Source organism: Oncorhynchus gorbuscha, linkage group LG06 (assembly GCF_021184085.1).
Source record: "Oncorhynchus gorbuscha isolate QuinsamMale2020 ecotype Even-year linkage group LG06, OgorEven_v1.0, whole genome shotgun sequence".
Taxonomy (NCBI): Eukaryota; Metazoa; Chordata; class Actinopteri; order Salmoniformes; family Salmonidae; genus Oncorhynchus; species Oncorhynchus gorbuscha.
In genome coordinates, this window is record NC_060178.1 from 30,264,658 (window position 1) to 30,281,993 (window position 17,336).

At 46.2% G+C, this 17,336-nt stretch overlaps 1 protein-coding gene across 3 annotated transcripts in view; it reads left to right on the forward strand.

The window, feature by feature from the left end:
* Positions 1 to 17,336, forward strand: part of si:dkey-239i20.4 — a 38,164-nt gene that overhangs the window by 4,564 nt on the left and 16,264 nt on the right. For 2 of the 3 annotated variants that reach the window (XM_046352905.1, XM_046352904.1), the window contains exons 5-10: positions 4,541 to 4,683; positions 4,853 to 5,052; positions 11,037 to 11,270; positions 16,464 to 16,585; positions 16,784 to 16,856; positions 17,086 to 17,334. In XM_046352905.1, the coding sequence (XP_046208861.1) occupies positions 4,541 to 4,683; positions 4,853 to 5,052; positions 11,037 to 11,270; positions 16,464 to 16,585; positions 16,784 to 16,856; positions 17,086 to 17,334 (1,021 nt within the window). Of the gene's footprint in view, positions 1 to 4,540; positions 4,684 to 4,852; positions 5,053 to 11,036; positions 11,271 to 12,030; positions 12,210 to 16,463; positions 16,586 to 16,783; positions 16,857 to 17,085; positions 17,335 to 17,336 lie in introns of those variants that run through there. The other variant, XM_046352906.1, reaches the window with a different exon arrangement.

Below are 17,336 nucleotides of genomic sequence, written 5' to 3' on the forward strand. Positions count from 1 at the left end.
GCAGAGAGGAGAGAACAGGGATAGACAGACACATAGTTGACAGGCTACAGAAGAGGCTACGCTAATGCAAGGAGATTGGAATGACAAGTGGACTACACGTCTCAAATGTTCAGAAAGTTAAGCTTACGTAGCAAGAATCTTATTGACTAAAATGATTAAAATGATACAGTACTGCTGAAGTAGGCTAGCTGGCAGTGGCTGCGTTGTTGACTTTGTAGGCTAGCTGGCAGTGGCTGCGTTGTTGACACTACACTAATCAAGTTGAGATTATAACAGAACATGGCCAAGATGTTCAAATGTTCATAAATGACCAGCATGGTCCAATAATAATAAGGCAGAGCATTTGAAACTGGAGCAGCAGCACGGCCAGGTGGACTGGGGACAGCAAGGAGTCATCATGTCAGGTAGTCCTGAGGCATGGTCCTAGGGCTCAGGTCCTCCGAGAGAGAGAAAGATAGAGAGAATTAGAGAGAGCACACTTAAATTCACACAGGACACTGAATAGGACAGGAGAAGTACTCCAGATATAACAAACTGACCCTAGCCCCCGACACATAAACTACTGCAGCATAAATACTGGAGGCTGAGTCAGGAGGGGTCAGGAGACACTGTGGCCCCATCCGAGGACACAACCCAGACGGGAAGATCACATCAGTGACTCAACCCACTCAAGTGACGCACCCCTCCCAGGGACGGTATGAAAGAGCCCCAGTAAGCCAGTGACTCAGCCCCTGTAATAGGGTTAGAGGCAGAGAATCCCGTGGAAAGAGGGGGACCGGCCAGGCAGAGACAGCAAGGGCGGTTCGTTGCTCCAGAGCCTTTCCGTTCACCTTCCCACTCCTGGGCCAGACTACACTCAATCATATGACCCACTGAAGAGATGAGTCTTCAGTAAAGACTTAAAGGTTGAGACCGAGTTTGCATCTCTTACATGGGTAGGCAGACCATTCCATAAAAATGGAGCTCTATAGGAGAAAGCCCTGCCTCCAGCTGTTTGCTTAGAAATTCTAGGGACAATTAGGAGGCCTGCGTCTTGTGACCGTAGCGTACGTGTAGGTATGTACGGCAGGACCAAATCAGAGAGATAGGTAGGAGCAAGCCCATGTAATGCTTTGTAGGTTAGCAGTAAAACCTTGAAATCAGCCCTAGCCTTAACAGGAAGCCAGTGTAGAGAGGCTAGCACTGGAGTTTTATGATCATTTTTTTTTGTTCTAGTCAGGATTCTTGCAGCCGTATTTAGCACTAACTGAAGTTTATTTAGTGCTTTATCCGGGTAGCCGGAAAGTAGAGCATTGCAGTAGTCTAACCTAGAAGTGACAAAAGCATGGATTAATTTTTCTGCATCATTTTTGGACAGAAAGTTTCTGATTTTTGCAATGTTATGTAGATGGAAAAAAGTGGTCCTTGAAATGGTCTTGATATGTTCTTCAAAAGAGAGATCAGGGTCCAGAGTAACGCCGAGGTCCTTCACAGTTTTATTTTAGACGACTGTACAACCATTAACTACAAGGTCCGATAGGAATTCAGGAAACTCAATGAGGAACGCTGTATATTGAGTAGGCTGCATAGATTTCATGACTAGAAGCTCAAAAGATGAAAACGTCTTTTTTATTTATTTTGTCAATTGAAATTTGCTATCGTAAATGTTAGCAACACCTCCGCCTTTGCGGGATGCATGGGGGATGTGGTCACTAGTGTAGCCAGGAGGTGAGGCCTCATTTAACACAGTAAATTCATCAGGCTTAAGCCATGTTTCAGTCAGGCCAATCACATCAAGATTATGATCAGTGATTAGTTCATTGACTATAATTGCCTTTGAAGTAAGGGATCTAACATTAAGTAGCCCTATTTTGAGATGTGAGGTATCATGATCTCTTTCAATAATGACAGGAATGGAGGAGGTCTTTATCCTAGTGAGATTGCTAAGGCGAACACCACCATGTTTAGTTTTGCCCAACCTAGGTCGAGGCACAGACACTGTCTCAATGGGGATAGCTGAGCTGACTACACTGACTGTGCTAGTGGCAGACTCCACTAAGCTGGCAGGCTGGCTAACAGCCTGCTGCCTGGCCTGCACCCTATTTCATTGTGGAGCTAGAGGAGTTAGAGCCCTGTCTATGTTGGTAGATAAGATGAGAGCACCCCTCAAGCTAGGATGGAGTCCGTCACTCCTCAGCAGGTCAGGCTTGGTCCTGTTTGTGGGTGAGTCCCAGAAAGAGGGCCAATTATCTACAAATTCTATCTTTTGGGAGGGGCAGAAAACAGTTTTCAGCCAGCGATTGAGTTGTGAGACTAACTGGGAGGGGGCCAGAGACAATTACTCGATGCCGACACATCTTTCTAGCTGATTTACACGCTGAAGCTATGTTGCGCTTAGTGATCTCTGACGGTTTCATCCTAACATCGTTGGTGCCGACGTGGATAACAATATCTCTATACTCTCTACACTCGCCAGTTTTAGCTTTAGCCAGCGCCATCTTCAGATTAGCCTTAACGTCGGTAGCCCTGCCCCCCTGGTAAACAGTGTATGATCGCTGGATGATTCCTTTTAAGTCTAATACTGCGGGTAATGGAGTCACCAATGACTAGAGTTTTCAATTTGTCAGAGCTAATGGTGGGAAGCTTCGGCGTCTCAGACCCCGTAACTGGAGGAGTAGAGACAAGAGAAGGCTCGGCCTCTGACTCAGACTCGCTGCTTAATGGGGAAAACCGGTTGAAAGTTTCTGTCGACTGAATGAGCGACACCGGTTCAGCATTCCTACAGCATTTTCCTCCAGAAACCGTGAGAAAGTTGTCCAGCTGCGGGGACCGTGCGAGGGGATTTATACTAACGTTACTATCTGTACTTACTGGTGGCACAGATGCTGTTTCATCCTTTCCTACACTGAAATTACCCTTGCCTAACGATTTGCGTCTGAAGCTGGGCTTGTAGCACAGCTATCCTCGCCATAATGCGATCGTTCTCCTGTATATTATGAGTACAGCGACTGCAATTAGAAGGCATCATGTTAATGTTACTACTTAGCTTCGGCTGTTGGAGGTCCTGACGAACCATGTCCAGATAAAGCGTCCGGAGTGAAAAAGTTGAGGGAAAAAACAAAAATATAAACGGTAATTAAAAAGTAAAAACCGTAAAGTTGTCAGGTAGCAAAATAGGTTGGCAACAAAACGCACAGCAACACGTAAACAAGTCTGCAAGATATGACATGCTATTCTATAAAATATTTCTCTGTCATTAATATTACCTGATTGAGCTAATCATGTAAGTGTAATTATATAGAGAGTCGGGCACCACAAAATAATATTTATAGAGCTGTTATCTTACGAATAAACTCTTAAAGACCTGGTAATATTTTACATCAATAGCAGTCAATATTAATCGTCATCTTAATTCAGTCTCATCTGAATGTTGTACATTCTTGGTTATCTGCACGAACCCTGGTTAACAAGTTGAATCAGCAATACAAAATTGGGTTTAATTATTTATTTACTAAATACCTAACTAATCACACGGAATTACATATACAAAGAATGAATCATAACTTGATTACAAATTGCGTCATAAAGGAAAACATCCCGAGCGGGTGGAACAGATATGGCAGCTGGTTACACAAAAGAAAAGGGGCTGGGTTTGAGTGAAAGAGCGGGAAGACTGAGGGACAAAGAGAGAAGCTGTGCTATCGTAAATACAGTAACTTATGCATTCTAAATTACCGCCCATTTGGAAAAGGAAAATGTAATAAATATTTACTCTGAGCTGCGCTTCGGTAGGTTGGTGGTAGATGGAAGGCCGTGTTGCCCAACTGAGTCCTTTGAAGAATGTCTCTGCTGGTAAATTGAATACGTTGTTGTAATGTCGTTGTGTGGTAGACAGACTCTGTCTGTTCCTTCCTAACCTGCGTTTGCATCTGCTGTTGCTAACTCAACGGCTAAGAGGTATCACTTCTGTAGTGAATAAGAGTCAAAGTTCATACCATTCGCAACCAAAGCTCACGCTGATGTTGGCTTTGTTCTGTAGTTATTATCTGAACCATTCTGACATTGGACCTTCATCCTCGGAACAGGAGGTTATATTGTCGTTAAGGCTTTATATAGGAAGGGAGAGGAGGGCGTGTTTGAAAAGTTTTATAGCCCATGTCCCTTCACAGGGGCGGGCCACTGATTGAGATCATATTCATTAAGTACCATCACATATGTTCAATTGGTTGGGTTACCAGAATATAGTTCATTTCCCCCCACCACCTGATGTTCCCAGAATCTCTATATTAACCAAAGGGTTTGCAAATGTAACATCAGTAGGGTAGAGAGAGGAAAAAGGGGGGAAGAGGTATTTATGACTGTCATAAACCTATCCCCAGGCCAACGTCATGACAACCCATAGATGTGTCAACGTTTTGACCATAAGGTCCTCGACAATACTGTGTGTGGGTTTTTATTTTTTATTTTCTATGGCCTATGTTACATCTGTGAAGTGTTTTGGATATGTGTAGCCAACAGGTACAATAACTCTTCAACCACCTGAGTGTTCTTTCCCATGCAGGCCATGAGTCATTCCCTGGCCGCTGCCTACACAGCTGGGAGTATAAGGATGCTGATGCGTTTCGGGGGAAGAGGGTGGTGGTAGTGGGGATTGGGAACTCTGGAGGAGACATCGCTGTGGAGATCAGCCGGGCTGCAGAGAAGGTGGGGCTCACCTGTCATAGGAGGACATATTTAAGCTAATACTTTCTTGAAGTACAAAAGCGACCCAGGTTCAAACCCAGTGGTTCTCATACTGTAAAGAGAGTTTGGCCATTCGTGTCTGTCTCTCTACTTCTCTGTTCTCCCTTTCCCTTTCTCTCTTACATCCCAGACCTTCCTGAGTACCCGTAAGGGGGCGTGGGTGTTAGCTCGTATGTCCAGTAGCGGTCTCCCACTGGACATGACGGCCATCTCACGGTTCACGGTCCTGCTAACTTCCCTGCTGCCAGGAGCGCTGGTCAACTGGGCTGCAGAGAGAACCCTTAATCACCGATATGACCACCGTCTCTATGGCCTACAGCCAACACACAGGTGATCAGCACCATATTAGAGCCAACACACAGGTGACCAGCACCCTATTACAGCCAACACACAGGTGACCAGCACCCTATTACAGCCAACACACAGGTGACCAGCACCCTATTACAGCCAACACACAGGTGACCAGCACCCTATTACAGCCAACACACAGGTGACCAGCACCCTATTACAGCCAACAGACAGGTGACCAGCACCCTATTACAGCCAACACACAGGTGACCAGCACCCTATTACAGCCAACACACAGGTGACCAGCACCCTATTACAGCCAACACACAGGTGCCCAGCACCCTATTACAGCCAACACACAGGTGACCAGCACCTTATTACAGCCAACACACAGGTGACCAGCACCCTATTACTGTTATGCAGGTGAATGAGGACCCAAAAGCGACTTGGCGAAAACAGAGTTTTTAATCCAGTAAAGTTACTATACAAACAAAAGGCATAATACTACTCGTAATGACGAGAACAGACTGGAGACTTGATCAAGAACTGCAGGTTGCCTCGGGAAGGCACTTGAACGTAGCAGACTCAGACACCTGCTCACCACGCAGCATCTGAGGGAAACACGACACGACAGGGCAATACATAGACATAGCACGGTGATCAATAGACAAGGATCCGACAGGACAGGAACGGAAAACAAGGGAAGAAATAGGGACTCTAATCAGGGGAAAAGATAAGGAACAGGTGTGGGAAGACTAAATGATTGATTAGGGGAATAGGAACAGCTGGGAGCAGGAACGGAACGATAGAGAGAAGAGAGAGAGGAAGGGAGAGAGAAAAAGAGGAGAACGAACCTAAAAAGACCAGCAGGGGGAAAACGAAGAGGGAAAAGCAAAATGACAAGACAAAATAAGACAAAACATGACAGTACCCCCCCACTCACCGAGCGCCTCCTGGCGCACTCGAGGAGGAATCCTGGCGGCAACGGAGGAAATCATCAATAAGTGAACGGTCCAGCACGTCCCGAGACGGAACCCAACTCCTCTCCTCAGGACCGTAACCCTCCCAATCCACTAAGTATTGGTGACCCCGTCCCCGAGAACGCATGTCCATGATCTTACGTACCTTGTAAATAGGTGCGCTCTCGACAAGGACGGGAGGGGGAGGGAAGACGAACGGGGGTGCGAAGAAAGGGCTTGACACAGGAGACATGGAAGACAGGATGGACGCGACGAAGATGTCGCGGAAGAAGCAGTCGCACAGCGACAGGATTGACGACCTGGGAGACACGGAACGGACCAATGAACCGCGGAGTCAACTTACGAGAAGCTGTCGTAAGAGGAAGGTTGCGAGTGGAAAGCCACACTCTCTGGCCGCAACAATACCTTGGACTCTTAATCCTGCGTTTATTGGCGGCTCTCACAGTCTGTGCCCTGTAACGGCAAAGTGCAGACCTCACCCTCCTCCAGGTGCGCTCACAACGTTGGACAAACGCTTGAGCGGAGGGAACGCTGGACTCGGCAAGCTGGGATGAGAACAGAGGAGGCTGGTAACCCAGACTACTCTGAAACGGAGATAACCCGGTAGCAGACGAAGGAAGCGAGTTGTGAGCGTATTCTGCCCAGGGAGCTGTTCTGCCCAAGACGCAGGGTTTCTGAAAGAAAGGCTGCGTAGTATGCGACCAATCGTCTGATTGGCCCTCTCTGCTTGACCGTTAGACTGGGGATGAAACCCGGAAGAGAGACTGACGGACGCACCAATCAAACGACAGAACTCCCTCCAAAACTGTGACGTGAATTGCGGGCCTCTGTCTGAAACGGCGTCTAACGGGAGGCCATGAATTCTGAACACATTCTCGATAATGATTTGTGCCGTCTCCTTAGCGGAAGGAAGTTTAGCGAGGGGAATGAAATGTGCCGCCTTAGAGAACCTATCGACAACCGTAAGAATCACAGTCTTCCCCGCAGACAAAGGCAGACCGGTAATGAAGTCTAGGGCGATGTGAGACCATGGTCGAGAAGGAATGGGGAGCGGTCTGAGACGACCGGCAGGAGGAGAGTTACCCGACTTAGTCTGCGCGCAGTCCGAACAAGCAGCCACGAAACGGCGCGTGTCACGCTCCTGAGTCGGCCACCAAAAGCGCTGGCGAATAGACGCAAGAGTGCCTCGAACACCGGGATGACCAGCTAACTTGGCAGAGTGAGCCCACTGAAGAACAGCCAGACGAGTGGAAACAGGAACGAAAAGGAGGTTACTAGGACAAGCGCGCGGCGACGCAGTGTGCGTGAGTGCTTGCTTAACCTGTCTTTCAATTCCCCAGACTGTCAACCCGACAACACGCCCATAAGGAAGAATCCCCTCGGGATCAGTAGAAGCCACAGAAGAACTAAACAGACGGGATAAGGCATCAGGCTTGGTGTTTTTGCTACCCGGACGGTAAGAAATCACAAACTCGAAACGAGCGAAAAACAACGCCCAACGAGCTTGACGGGCATTAAGTCGTTTGGCAGAACGGATGTACTCAAGGTTCTTATGGTCTGTCCAAACGACAAAAGGAACGGTCGCCCCCTCCAACCACTGTCGCCATTCGCCTAGGGCTAAGCGGATGGCGAGCAGTTCACGGTTACCCACATCATAGTTGCGCTCAGATGGCGACAGGCGATGAGAAAAATAAGCGCAAGGATGAACCTTATCGTCAGACTGGAAGCGCTGGGATAGAATGGCTCCCACGCCTACCTCTGAAGCGTCAACCTCGACAATGAATTGTCTAGTGACGTCAGGAGTAACGAGGATAGGAGCGGACGTAAAACGTTCTTTTAGAAGATCAAAAGCTCCCTGGGCGGAACCGGACCACTTAAAACACGTCTTGACAGAAGTAAGAGCTGTGAGAGGGGCAGCAACTTGACCGAAATTACGAATGAAACGCCGATAGAAATTAGCGAAACCTAAAAAGCGCTGCAACTCGACACGTGACCTTGGAACGGGCCAATCACTGACAGCTTGGACCTTAGCGGAATCCATCTGAATGCCTTCAGCGGAAATAACGGAACCGAGAAAAGTAACGGAGGAGACATGAAAAGAGCACTTCTCAGCCTTTACGTAGAGACAATTCTCTAAAAGGCGCTGTAGAACACGTCGAACGTGCTGAACATGAATCTCGAGTGACGGTGAAAAAATCAGGATATCGTCAAGATAGACAAAAACAAAGATGTTCAGCATGTCTCTCAGAACATCATTAACTAATGCCTGAAAAACAGCTGGCGCATTGGCGAGACCAAACGGCAGAACCCGGTACTCAAAATGCCCTAACGGAGTGTTAAACGCCGTTTTCCACTCGTCCCCCTCTCTGATGCGCACGAGATGGTAAGCGTTACGAAGGTCCAACTTAGTAAAGCACCTGGCTCCCTGCAGAATCTCGAAGGCTGATGACATAAGGGGAAGCGGATAACGATTCTTAACCGTTATGTCATTCAGCCCTCGATAATCCAAGCAGGGGCGCAGAGTACCGTCCTTCTTCTTAACAAAAAGAACCCCGCCCCGGCCGGAGAGGAAGAAGGCACTATGGTACCGGCGTCAAGAGACACAGATAAATAATCCTCGAGAGCCTTACGTTCGGGAGCCGACAGAGAGTATAGTCTACCCCGAGGAGGAGTGGTCCCCGGAAGGAGATCAATACTACAATCATACGACCGGTGAGGAGGAAGGGAGTTGGCTCGGGACCGACTGAAGACCGTGCGCAGATCATGATATTCCTCCGGCACTCCTGTCAAATCGCCAGGTTCCTCCTGAGAAGTGGGGACAGAAGAAATGGGAGGGATGGCAGACATTAAACACTTCACATGACAAGAAACGTTCCAGGATAGGATAGAATTACTAGACCAATTAATAGAAGGATTATGACATACTAGCCAGGGATGACCCAAAACAACAGGTGTAAAAGGTGAACGAAAAATCAAAAAAGAAATAGTCTCACTGTGGTTACCAGATACTGTGAGAGTTAAAGGTAGTGTCTCAAATCTGATACTGGGAAGATGACTACCATCTAAGGCAAACATGGGCGTAGGCTTGTCTAACTGTCTGAAAGGAATGTCATGTTTCCGAGCCCATGCTTCGTCCATGAAACAACCCTCAGCCCCAGAGTCAATCAAGGCACTGCATGTAGCACCCGAACCGGTCCAGCGTAGATGGACCGACATAGTAGTACAGGATCTAGATGAAGAGACCTGAGTAGTAGCGCTCACCAGTAGCCCTCCGCTTACTGATGAGCTCTGGCCTTTACTGGACATGAATTGACAAAATGTCCATCAAATCCATAATAGAGGCACAGGCGGTTGGTGATCCTCCGTTCCCTCTCCTTGGTCGAGATGCGAATACCTCCCAGCTGCATGGGCTCAGTCTCTGAGCCAGAGGGGGAGATGGTTGCGATGCGGAGCAGGGAAACACCGTTGACGCGAGCTCTCTTCCACGAGCTTGGTGACGAAGATCTACCCGTCGTTCTATGCGGATGGCGAGAGCAATCAAAGAGTCCACACTGGAAGGAACCTCCCGAGAGAGAATCTCATCTTTGACCACTGCGTGGAGTCCCTCCAGAAAACGAGCGAGCAGCGCCGGCTCGTTCCAGTCACTAGAGGCAGCAAGAGTGCGAAACTCTATAGAGTAATCCGTTATGGATCGATCACCTTGGCATAGGGAAGCCAGGGCCCTAGAAACCTCCCTACCAAAAACTGAACGGTCAAAAACCCGAATCATCTCCTCTTTAAAGTTCTGGTAATTGTTAGAACAATCAGCCCTTGCCTCCCAGATAGCTGTGCCCCACTCTCGAGCCCGGCCAGTAAGGAGTGAAATGACGTAAGCAACCCGAGCTCTCTCGCTAGAGTATGTGTTGGGTTGGAGAGAGAACACAATATCACACTGGGTGAGAAAGGAGCGGCACTCCGTGGGCTGCCCGGAGTAGCAAGGTGGGTTATTAACCCTAGGTTCCGGAGGCTCGGCAGGCCAGGAAGTAACAGGTGGCACGAGACGAAGACTCTGGAACTGTCCAGAGAGGTCGGAAACCTGAGCGGCCAGGTTCTCCACGGCATGGCGAGCAGCAGACAATTCCTGCTCGTGTCTGCCGAGCATGGCTCCTTGGATCTCGACGGCAGTGTTACGAGCATCTGTAGTCGCTGGGTCCATTCCTTGGTCGGATCCTTCTGTTATGCAGGTGAATGAGGACCCAAAAGCGACTTGGCGAAAACAGAGTTTTTAATCCAGTAAAGTTACTATACAAACAAAAGGCATAATACTACTCGTAATGACGAGAACAGACTGGAGACTTGATCAAGAACTGCAGGTTGCCTCGGGAAGGCACTTGAACGTAGCAGACTCAGACACCTGCTCACCACGCAGCATCTGAGGGAAACACGACACGACAGGGCAATACATAGACATAGCACGGTGATCAATAGACAAGGATCCGACAGGACAGGAACGGAAAACAAGGGAAGAAATAGGGACTCTAATCAGGGGAAAGGATAAGGAACAGGTGTGGGAAGACTAAATGATTGATTAGGGGAATAGGAACAGCTGGGAGCAGGAACGGAACGATAGAGAGAAGAGAGAGAGGAAGGGAGAGAGAAAAAGAGGAGAACGAACCTAAAAAGACCAGCAGGGGGAAAACGAAGAGGGAAAAGCAAAATGACAAGACAAAATAAGACAAAACATGACAATTACAGCCAACACACAGGTGACCAGCACCCTATTACAGCCAACACACAGGTGACCAGCACCCTATTACAGCCAAAACACAGGTGACCAGCACCCTATTACAGCCTGCACACAGGTGACCAGCACCCTATTACAGCCAACACACATGTGACCAGCACCCTATTACAGCCTGCACACAGGTGACCAGCACCCTACTACAGCCCAAAACAGGTGTGACAAATATCAGATCGGATTTGAGAGTTTGCACTATGGCAACATTTGAAATATAAAAAAACTACGCCAAAAAAAACGATCACTAATTTCTCTCTCTGTCCTCCCAGGCTGCTAGAGCAGAAGCCGCTGATCAACGATGACCTTCCAGGCCGTATCCTGCAGGGGGCAGTAGTTCTGAAGCCAGACCTGAGAGGGTTCCAGGGGTCCGGACTGCTGTTCCAGGATGGAACCACGGAGGGGAACATCGATGCAGTGGTCTTCTGTACTGGATACAATGGCACCTTCTCCTTCCTGCCCCCGTCACTATGTTCAGGACCTCGGGGGGATCTCAAGCTGTACAGGTACCTTTTATAATACTGGCTTGGACAGGTCGTCAAATCCTTACTTCCACTTAAGTGAAATTTTCACTCAGTCATGTATGGATGTCAATAGAGCAAGTTACGTTTAAACTTTAGGGACAGTTTGTAATTTAGTGGGGCGGGGAGTTTGGTCCAACATAGGACAGGATTGTCAAACGTTTTTGGGGGGGTTCTGTGTTTTTTTATTGGGCACAGGGAAGGGTAATGCATTCACCCTTCTGCAGGTTTTATGATGTATTGTCTTCCATCCTAGCCAAATCTCCTCATCTGCTTGCATGCTCCCACCTTATATCAAGGTGTTTTAGTACTTCCCTTATGCTCAGGCTATTCAACTGGCGGCCTGCGTGCCAGGACTGGCTCGTTCATTCATTTAGACTAGCCCTTTGATAAATTCTGACCCTTTAGTAAAATATCTGCAAATAAATCCCCACCAAAATCTGACTTTCAGTGCCAAAAGGACAAGCACTATTGTAGTTGTCTATAGTGTCGTTTTTTAGTGGTTTCTAGCGCCTATGTGGCATGTTGATAATTGTTGCTTTATATTAATTTGGCTCTAGTGTTTGACTGGATTAAGCAACAAAATATTATGACCCCATTCCTTAAAGCTACAACCATTTTTGGGGTTGCACCTCGACTTTCTGGTTGAGTGCCCTCCACTTCCTTCCTAATTACTTTTAGCAACATTTCATTGTAAGAAAACTGCTTTATTGGTGTGTGTGTGTGCATTGATTTTTTTATACAGTTCTTCTGAAGAATAATCACGTGGAAAATGTCCGGCCCCCTCCAATTCATCTGGCCCCTGTCATGACGTTGGCCTGGGGGGTAGGTTTATGACAGTCATAAATACCTCTTCCCCCCTGTTTCCTCTCTCTACCCTACTGATGTGACATTTGAAAACCCCTTGGTTAACATAGAGATTCTGGGAACATCAGAAAGTGGGGGGAAGTCAACTATATTCTGGTAATCCGACCAGTTGAATATATGCGGTGGTACTTAATGAATATGATATCAGTTCGGTTGTCATCTGAGACATTCTCATCAATGATAAGATGACATAAACTCTACAGTGGAAAGTCTACACATTGTTATCGGATTCACATGGAATTGTTGTTCAATTTAAATGTTTGAATGTAAAAGTATTGGTGAAGAGATTAAATGTAATTTTAGCTTCCAAATGAGAGATCTGGGTTTTCATAAGATTGGGGCTCTGCTCAATCAGGGAGCGGATTTGGGCTCTGCTCAATCAGTGGCCCGGCCCTGTGAAGGGACATGGGTTAAAAAACTTTTCAAACACGCCCTCCTCTCCCTTCCTATATAAAGCCTTGACGACAATATAACCTCCTGTTACAAGTACGTGAGGTCTGCAGCCTCTGCGTTAAAAGGACTAACATGTCAACTACAGAACTAAGCCAACCTCAGCTTGAGCTTTGGTTGCGAATGGTATGAACTTTGAACTCTTATTCACTACAGAAGTGATACCTCCTAGCCGTTGAGTAAGCCACAGCAGCTGCAAACGCGGGCTAGGAAAGAACAGACAGAGTATCCCGTCTACCACACAACGACGTTACTACAACGTATTCAATTTACCAGCAGAGACATTCTTCAAAGGACTCTGTTGGGCAACACAGCCTTCCATCTACCACCAACCTACCGAAGCGCAGCTCAGAGTAAATATTTATTACATTTTCCTTTTCCAAATGGGCGGTAATTTAGAATACATAAGATACTGTGTTTACGATAGCACAGCTTCTCTCTTTATCCCTCAGTCTTCCCGCTCTTTCACTCAAACCCAGCCCCTTTTCTTTTGTGTAACCAGCTGCCATATCTGTTCCGCCTGTTCGGGATGTTTTCCTTTATGACGCAATTTGTAATCAAGGTATGATTCATTCTTTGTATATGTAATTCTGTGTGATTAGTTAGGTATTTAGTAAATAAATAATTAAACCCAATTTTGTATTGCTGATTCAACTTGTTAGCCAGGGTTCGTGAAGATAACCAAGAATTTACAACTTTCAGATGAGACTGAATTAAGGTGATGATTAATATCGACTGCTATTGGTGTAAAATATTACCAGGTCTTTAAGAGTTTATTTGTAAGATAACTGCTTTATAAATATTATTTTGTGGTGCCCCGACTCTCTAGTTAATTACGTTTACATGATTAGCTCAATCAGGTAATATTAATTACAGAGAAATGATTTTATAGAATAGCATGTCATATCACTTAATCCGGCATAGCGAAAGACACGACACCCATGTAAGAATATAGTTGAATAGCTCTGCCATATACACTACGCTTTTCCACATGCTAACTATACCGCAGGTCAGTATAGTCTACCAGTCTGTTTATCCTGCCCTCTAGCCACCATTCAAAGTAACAATAGTTGTATAGGTGGATAGTTTGTACAGAGGGGTATCCTATGAAGCAAGCTATATCTACTCAGGGCTTTCTAAAGTTAACCAGCTTCAGTTAGTTTCACATTCCAGCTCCGGCTTATCCGTACTACACCAGTGGATATTGCTTGTCCACCTGCCTCTAACTGAACTCTAGCAAGCTTGTAACTGCACATGCGTGGGCGAGACAGTGCTACATTTTCATTTGTGCCAAAATGAAAGAAAAGTTATCTTACAAATTCAGCAAGCTATGGTGTGTGATATGCTTTCAGAAGTGCCGTCTTTATCTAATTACTTATCGTTAATGCCGTCTTTGGTGTGCTTACCAATGCACAAGCACTTTTTTTCATACTCCTATCAAAGACTTCACACAATGTAACCATTCAAAGTGCATTCTGTCTTCACTAAATGCTGATAATGTGATATATTTTACCATAAAAATTGTACTAAAAAAAACATTTGATTATTAAAATATTTAATCAGTCGTCGTCTTCAAATGAAGGGGATGTTGACAAACTTTGCAAAAGGGAGGGAATCTGATATCATTGGTCCTCAACTCGCAGCTTAATCATTTCATTCAGGGTAAGTGGAGTTAGCCGTGAGTTAGCCTGTTAATTCTGAAGGATTTGTTGCCATAGAAATTGACCTGCCTAAAATGTGAGCCACTTTCGTATTACCGGTTATCCTAAGTTACCTCCTCAAACCTGCTTCATAGGATACCCCTCTGATCTTCAATAAGCTAACTACCACACATAAAATCATTTCAAGCTGAACCAATTTTCAATATAAGCGGAGATGCCAGGATCAGTTGTGGACACTCCAGTGGTGGCCCAGGGGGATTGTGATACGCACCGGTTTGGGTGGTTCTTGATACATTCTAGTGTAGTGTGTAGTAGGTAGTAGGTGCCATTCTTGATACACATTGGAAACTGTTGAGTGTGAATAACCCAGCAGATTTGCAGTTCTTGACACACTCACACCGGTGCACCTGGCACCTACTACCATACCCCATTCAAAGGCACTTAAATATTTTGTCTTGCCAATTCACCCTTTGAATGGCACACATACACAGTCCATGTCTCAATTGTCTCAAAGCTTAAAAACCCTCATTTAACCTGACTCCTCCCCTTCATCTACACTGATTGAAGTGGATTTAACAGGTGACATCAATAAGGGATCATAGCTTTCACCTGGATTTACCTGGTCAGTCTGTCATGGAAAGAGCAGGTGTTCCTAATGTGTTGTACATCAGTGTAGCGTGAAACAGGACAATATAAGCACCTTCTAATTGTTTTAATTTACTCTCAACAGTTTATAAGGTGTAGAAAGGCACAGTAGCAGGTAAGTCTGGCTGTATTTTAAGTTCTGATCCTGAGATGTGCTGTCTGTTGTGGATCATCATTCTCCCAAGTTGTCCTATAATAATGTGACCACGTGTCCCCAGCAGGCCCAGTTATTCAGGAAAGCATGCTCTGCCTCCTCTCCGATCCGAGCGGCTATTCCTTGCGCACGCAGAACCTAACGCTTCAATATAGCCTAAATATTTGTCTTAACTTTTAAAATGTATAACTTTTTATGTGTGTCATAAACACAACCAGTGACAATTTAAAAAAAATCTAACTCAAAAGGCTCTTGTACCTGAACACGTTCGTCCAAAATATAATTCCAGCATCCAAACTGTGCAGTGGCCATTTGATGAATGGAAAGAGACATCTGTTAGAAAACACCAAAAAGTGTAATGACATTCAGAGATTGCCACGCCTTTGATACTGGGTAGGCCTGCAAGGTTGGGAGGGATGTAGGCCTATTTTATTTTTGTAGAGATTGACATAGTATTCTATTCGTTGCATTTTATGTAATTATAGATATAGCATCAGTAGCATTAGTACGTCTGCGTTGGTCAGCACACCCTCAACCTTCTGGCCTGTAGCCCTGCGTGGCATCGACTGGGCCACGAAAACATGCTGAAGTGGCAAAGTAGAAATCCACGTTCATAAACACAGGGTTTGTTATCTGTGGTCATGAACGTCATTTTGAGTTCATTCTATTTCAGATAGGAAACACCACCTATTTTTTTTTAACCATTTATTAGAAAAAGATTATAACATGGAACACGTTAGTCTTGGCATTAGGCTCTACTCCTTCGGGATAGCTCACCACCAGAGTATTAATCATGTTAAGTTAATAATAATCACAGGCAGTGAGCAAGCTACGCTGTACCAATCTCCCTGCAGGAAGGAAACACAGAACCAAACAGGTAGAGGCTGTGGTGGTGGTGGTGGTGGTGGTGGTGGGTGCAAGAAAATGCAACTGCATACTATCCATCAACAAACAGCAGTAGAGGTAGCAGAGAATGAGTGAGTAAAACGGATCAGCTAAATTGACCGCCATATGAAGGTAGGAAGTGTTTGTAGAATATGATTGGTGCAACGTCAGCTGATGCACTCGTTCCCTGTATGAACTAGCGCTGAGCTTAATGAGCATGAGAGGGGGAGGGAGGGTGTGCAATTTATTTTACAGTACAATGGGAGGGTCACATGAGTATATATATTTTTTAATGACACTTTTTTTAATGACACTTCGAGTTGGACCAGCCTACCTATCCCCTCTCTTCCCCTCCCAGTACATTTCTAACCATCCCCAAGTGGATGTTAGGATTTGCACCTTTAAGATACAGAAGACAGATCAACACTTAGTAGATGCCAGGGGAGAAATGGTGTCATACTGTATAATTAACTTGACGTTGCTTTAGGTAAAAGGGGTTGTGTTCTTTTATTCGAGACGGGTGTTCCCTCCAGCTCTCGAGCGCCCCACGCTGGCCATCATCGGTCTGTTCCAGACTAAAGGACCCGTCTTTCCTGCTGTGGAGATGCAGGCCCGCTGGGTCACGAGGGTCATCGCAGGTACACACACACCTGGTCTAAACTAATCTTGGCAACCCAAACCCTATAATCTCACAAACTACAATACCAATTATTTGACATAGTCTGTCCAAGAGATTAGGTTTAAACACACACACATTGGAATGACACAAACCTGTCTCAAAATTAATTCCTGGCAAACACAGCAAAGTTAGAATTCATCATGATTGTTTGTTGAAGGGTTGACCCAGCTCCCACCACGGAAAACAATGCTTTCCAAAATCGAGACGGAGACGAAGAGGAACATGAAGAGGTAAACAACATGAAGAAGATCTGCCTCAATACCAGTGGCCATTTGCCTTGCTTTGTCATGAGTGATTACCTTGCCTGTGAACTGCAGACTTGTCAGTTCCCAAATCTAGGGCCTAGTCTGTTCAAAGTGAAATGAAGGCCTACAGGTCACAAACAGCTTCTCTCTCCTCCTAATTTCTCTCTCTCTCTTTCTCCCTCTCCTCCATTCTCTCCCCTTCTCTCTCTCTCAGTTACCTGTGTCCCAGACAGGCAGCTCTCCATGTGGATTATATACCATACCTGGACTCCCTGGCTGAGCAGGTGGGGGTTCGTCCCAACATCCTAGGGCTGCTGCTGAGGGAGCCTAGTGTGGGGCTGCGTGTACTGCTGGGGCCCTGCACCCCTTACCAGTACCGCCTAAGAGGGCCCGGAAAGTGGGACGGGGCCCGACAGGCCATCCTCACTCAGTGGGAGCGCGTAGCCCAGCCCTTCAGAACCAGGT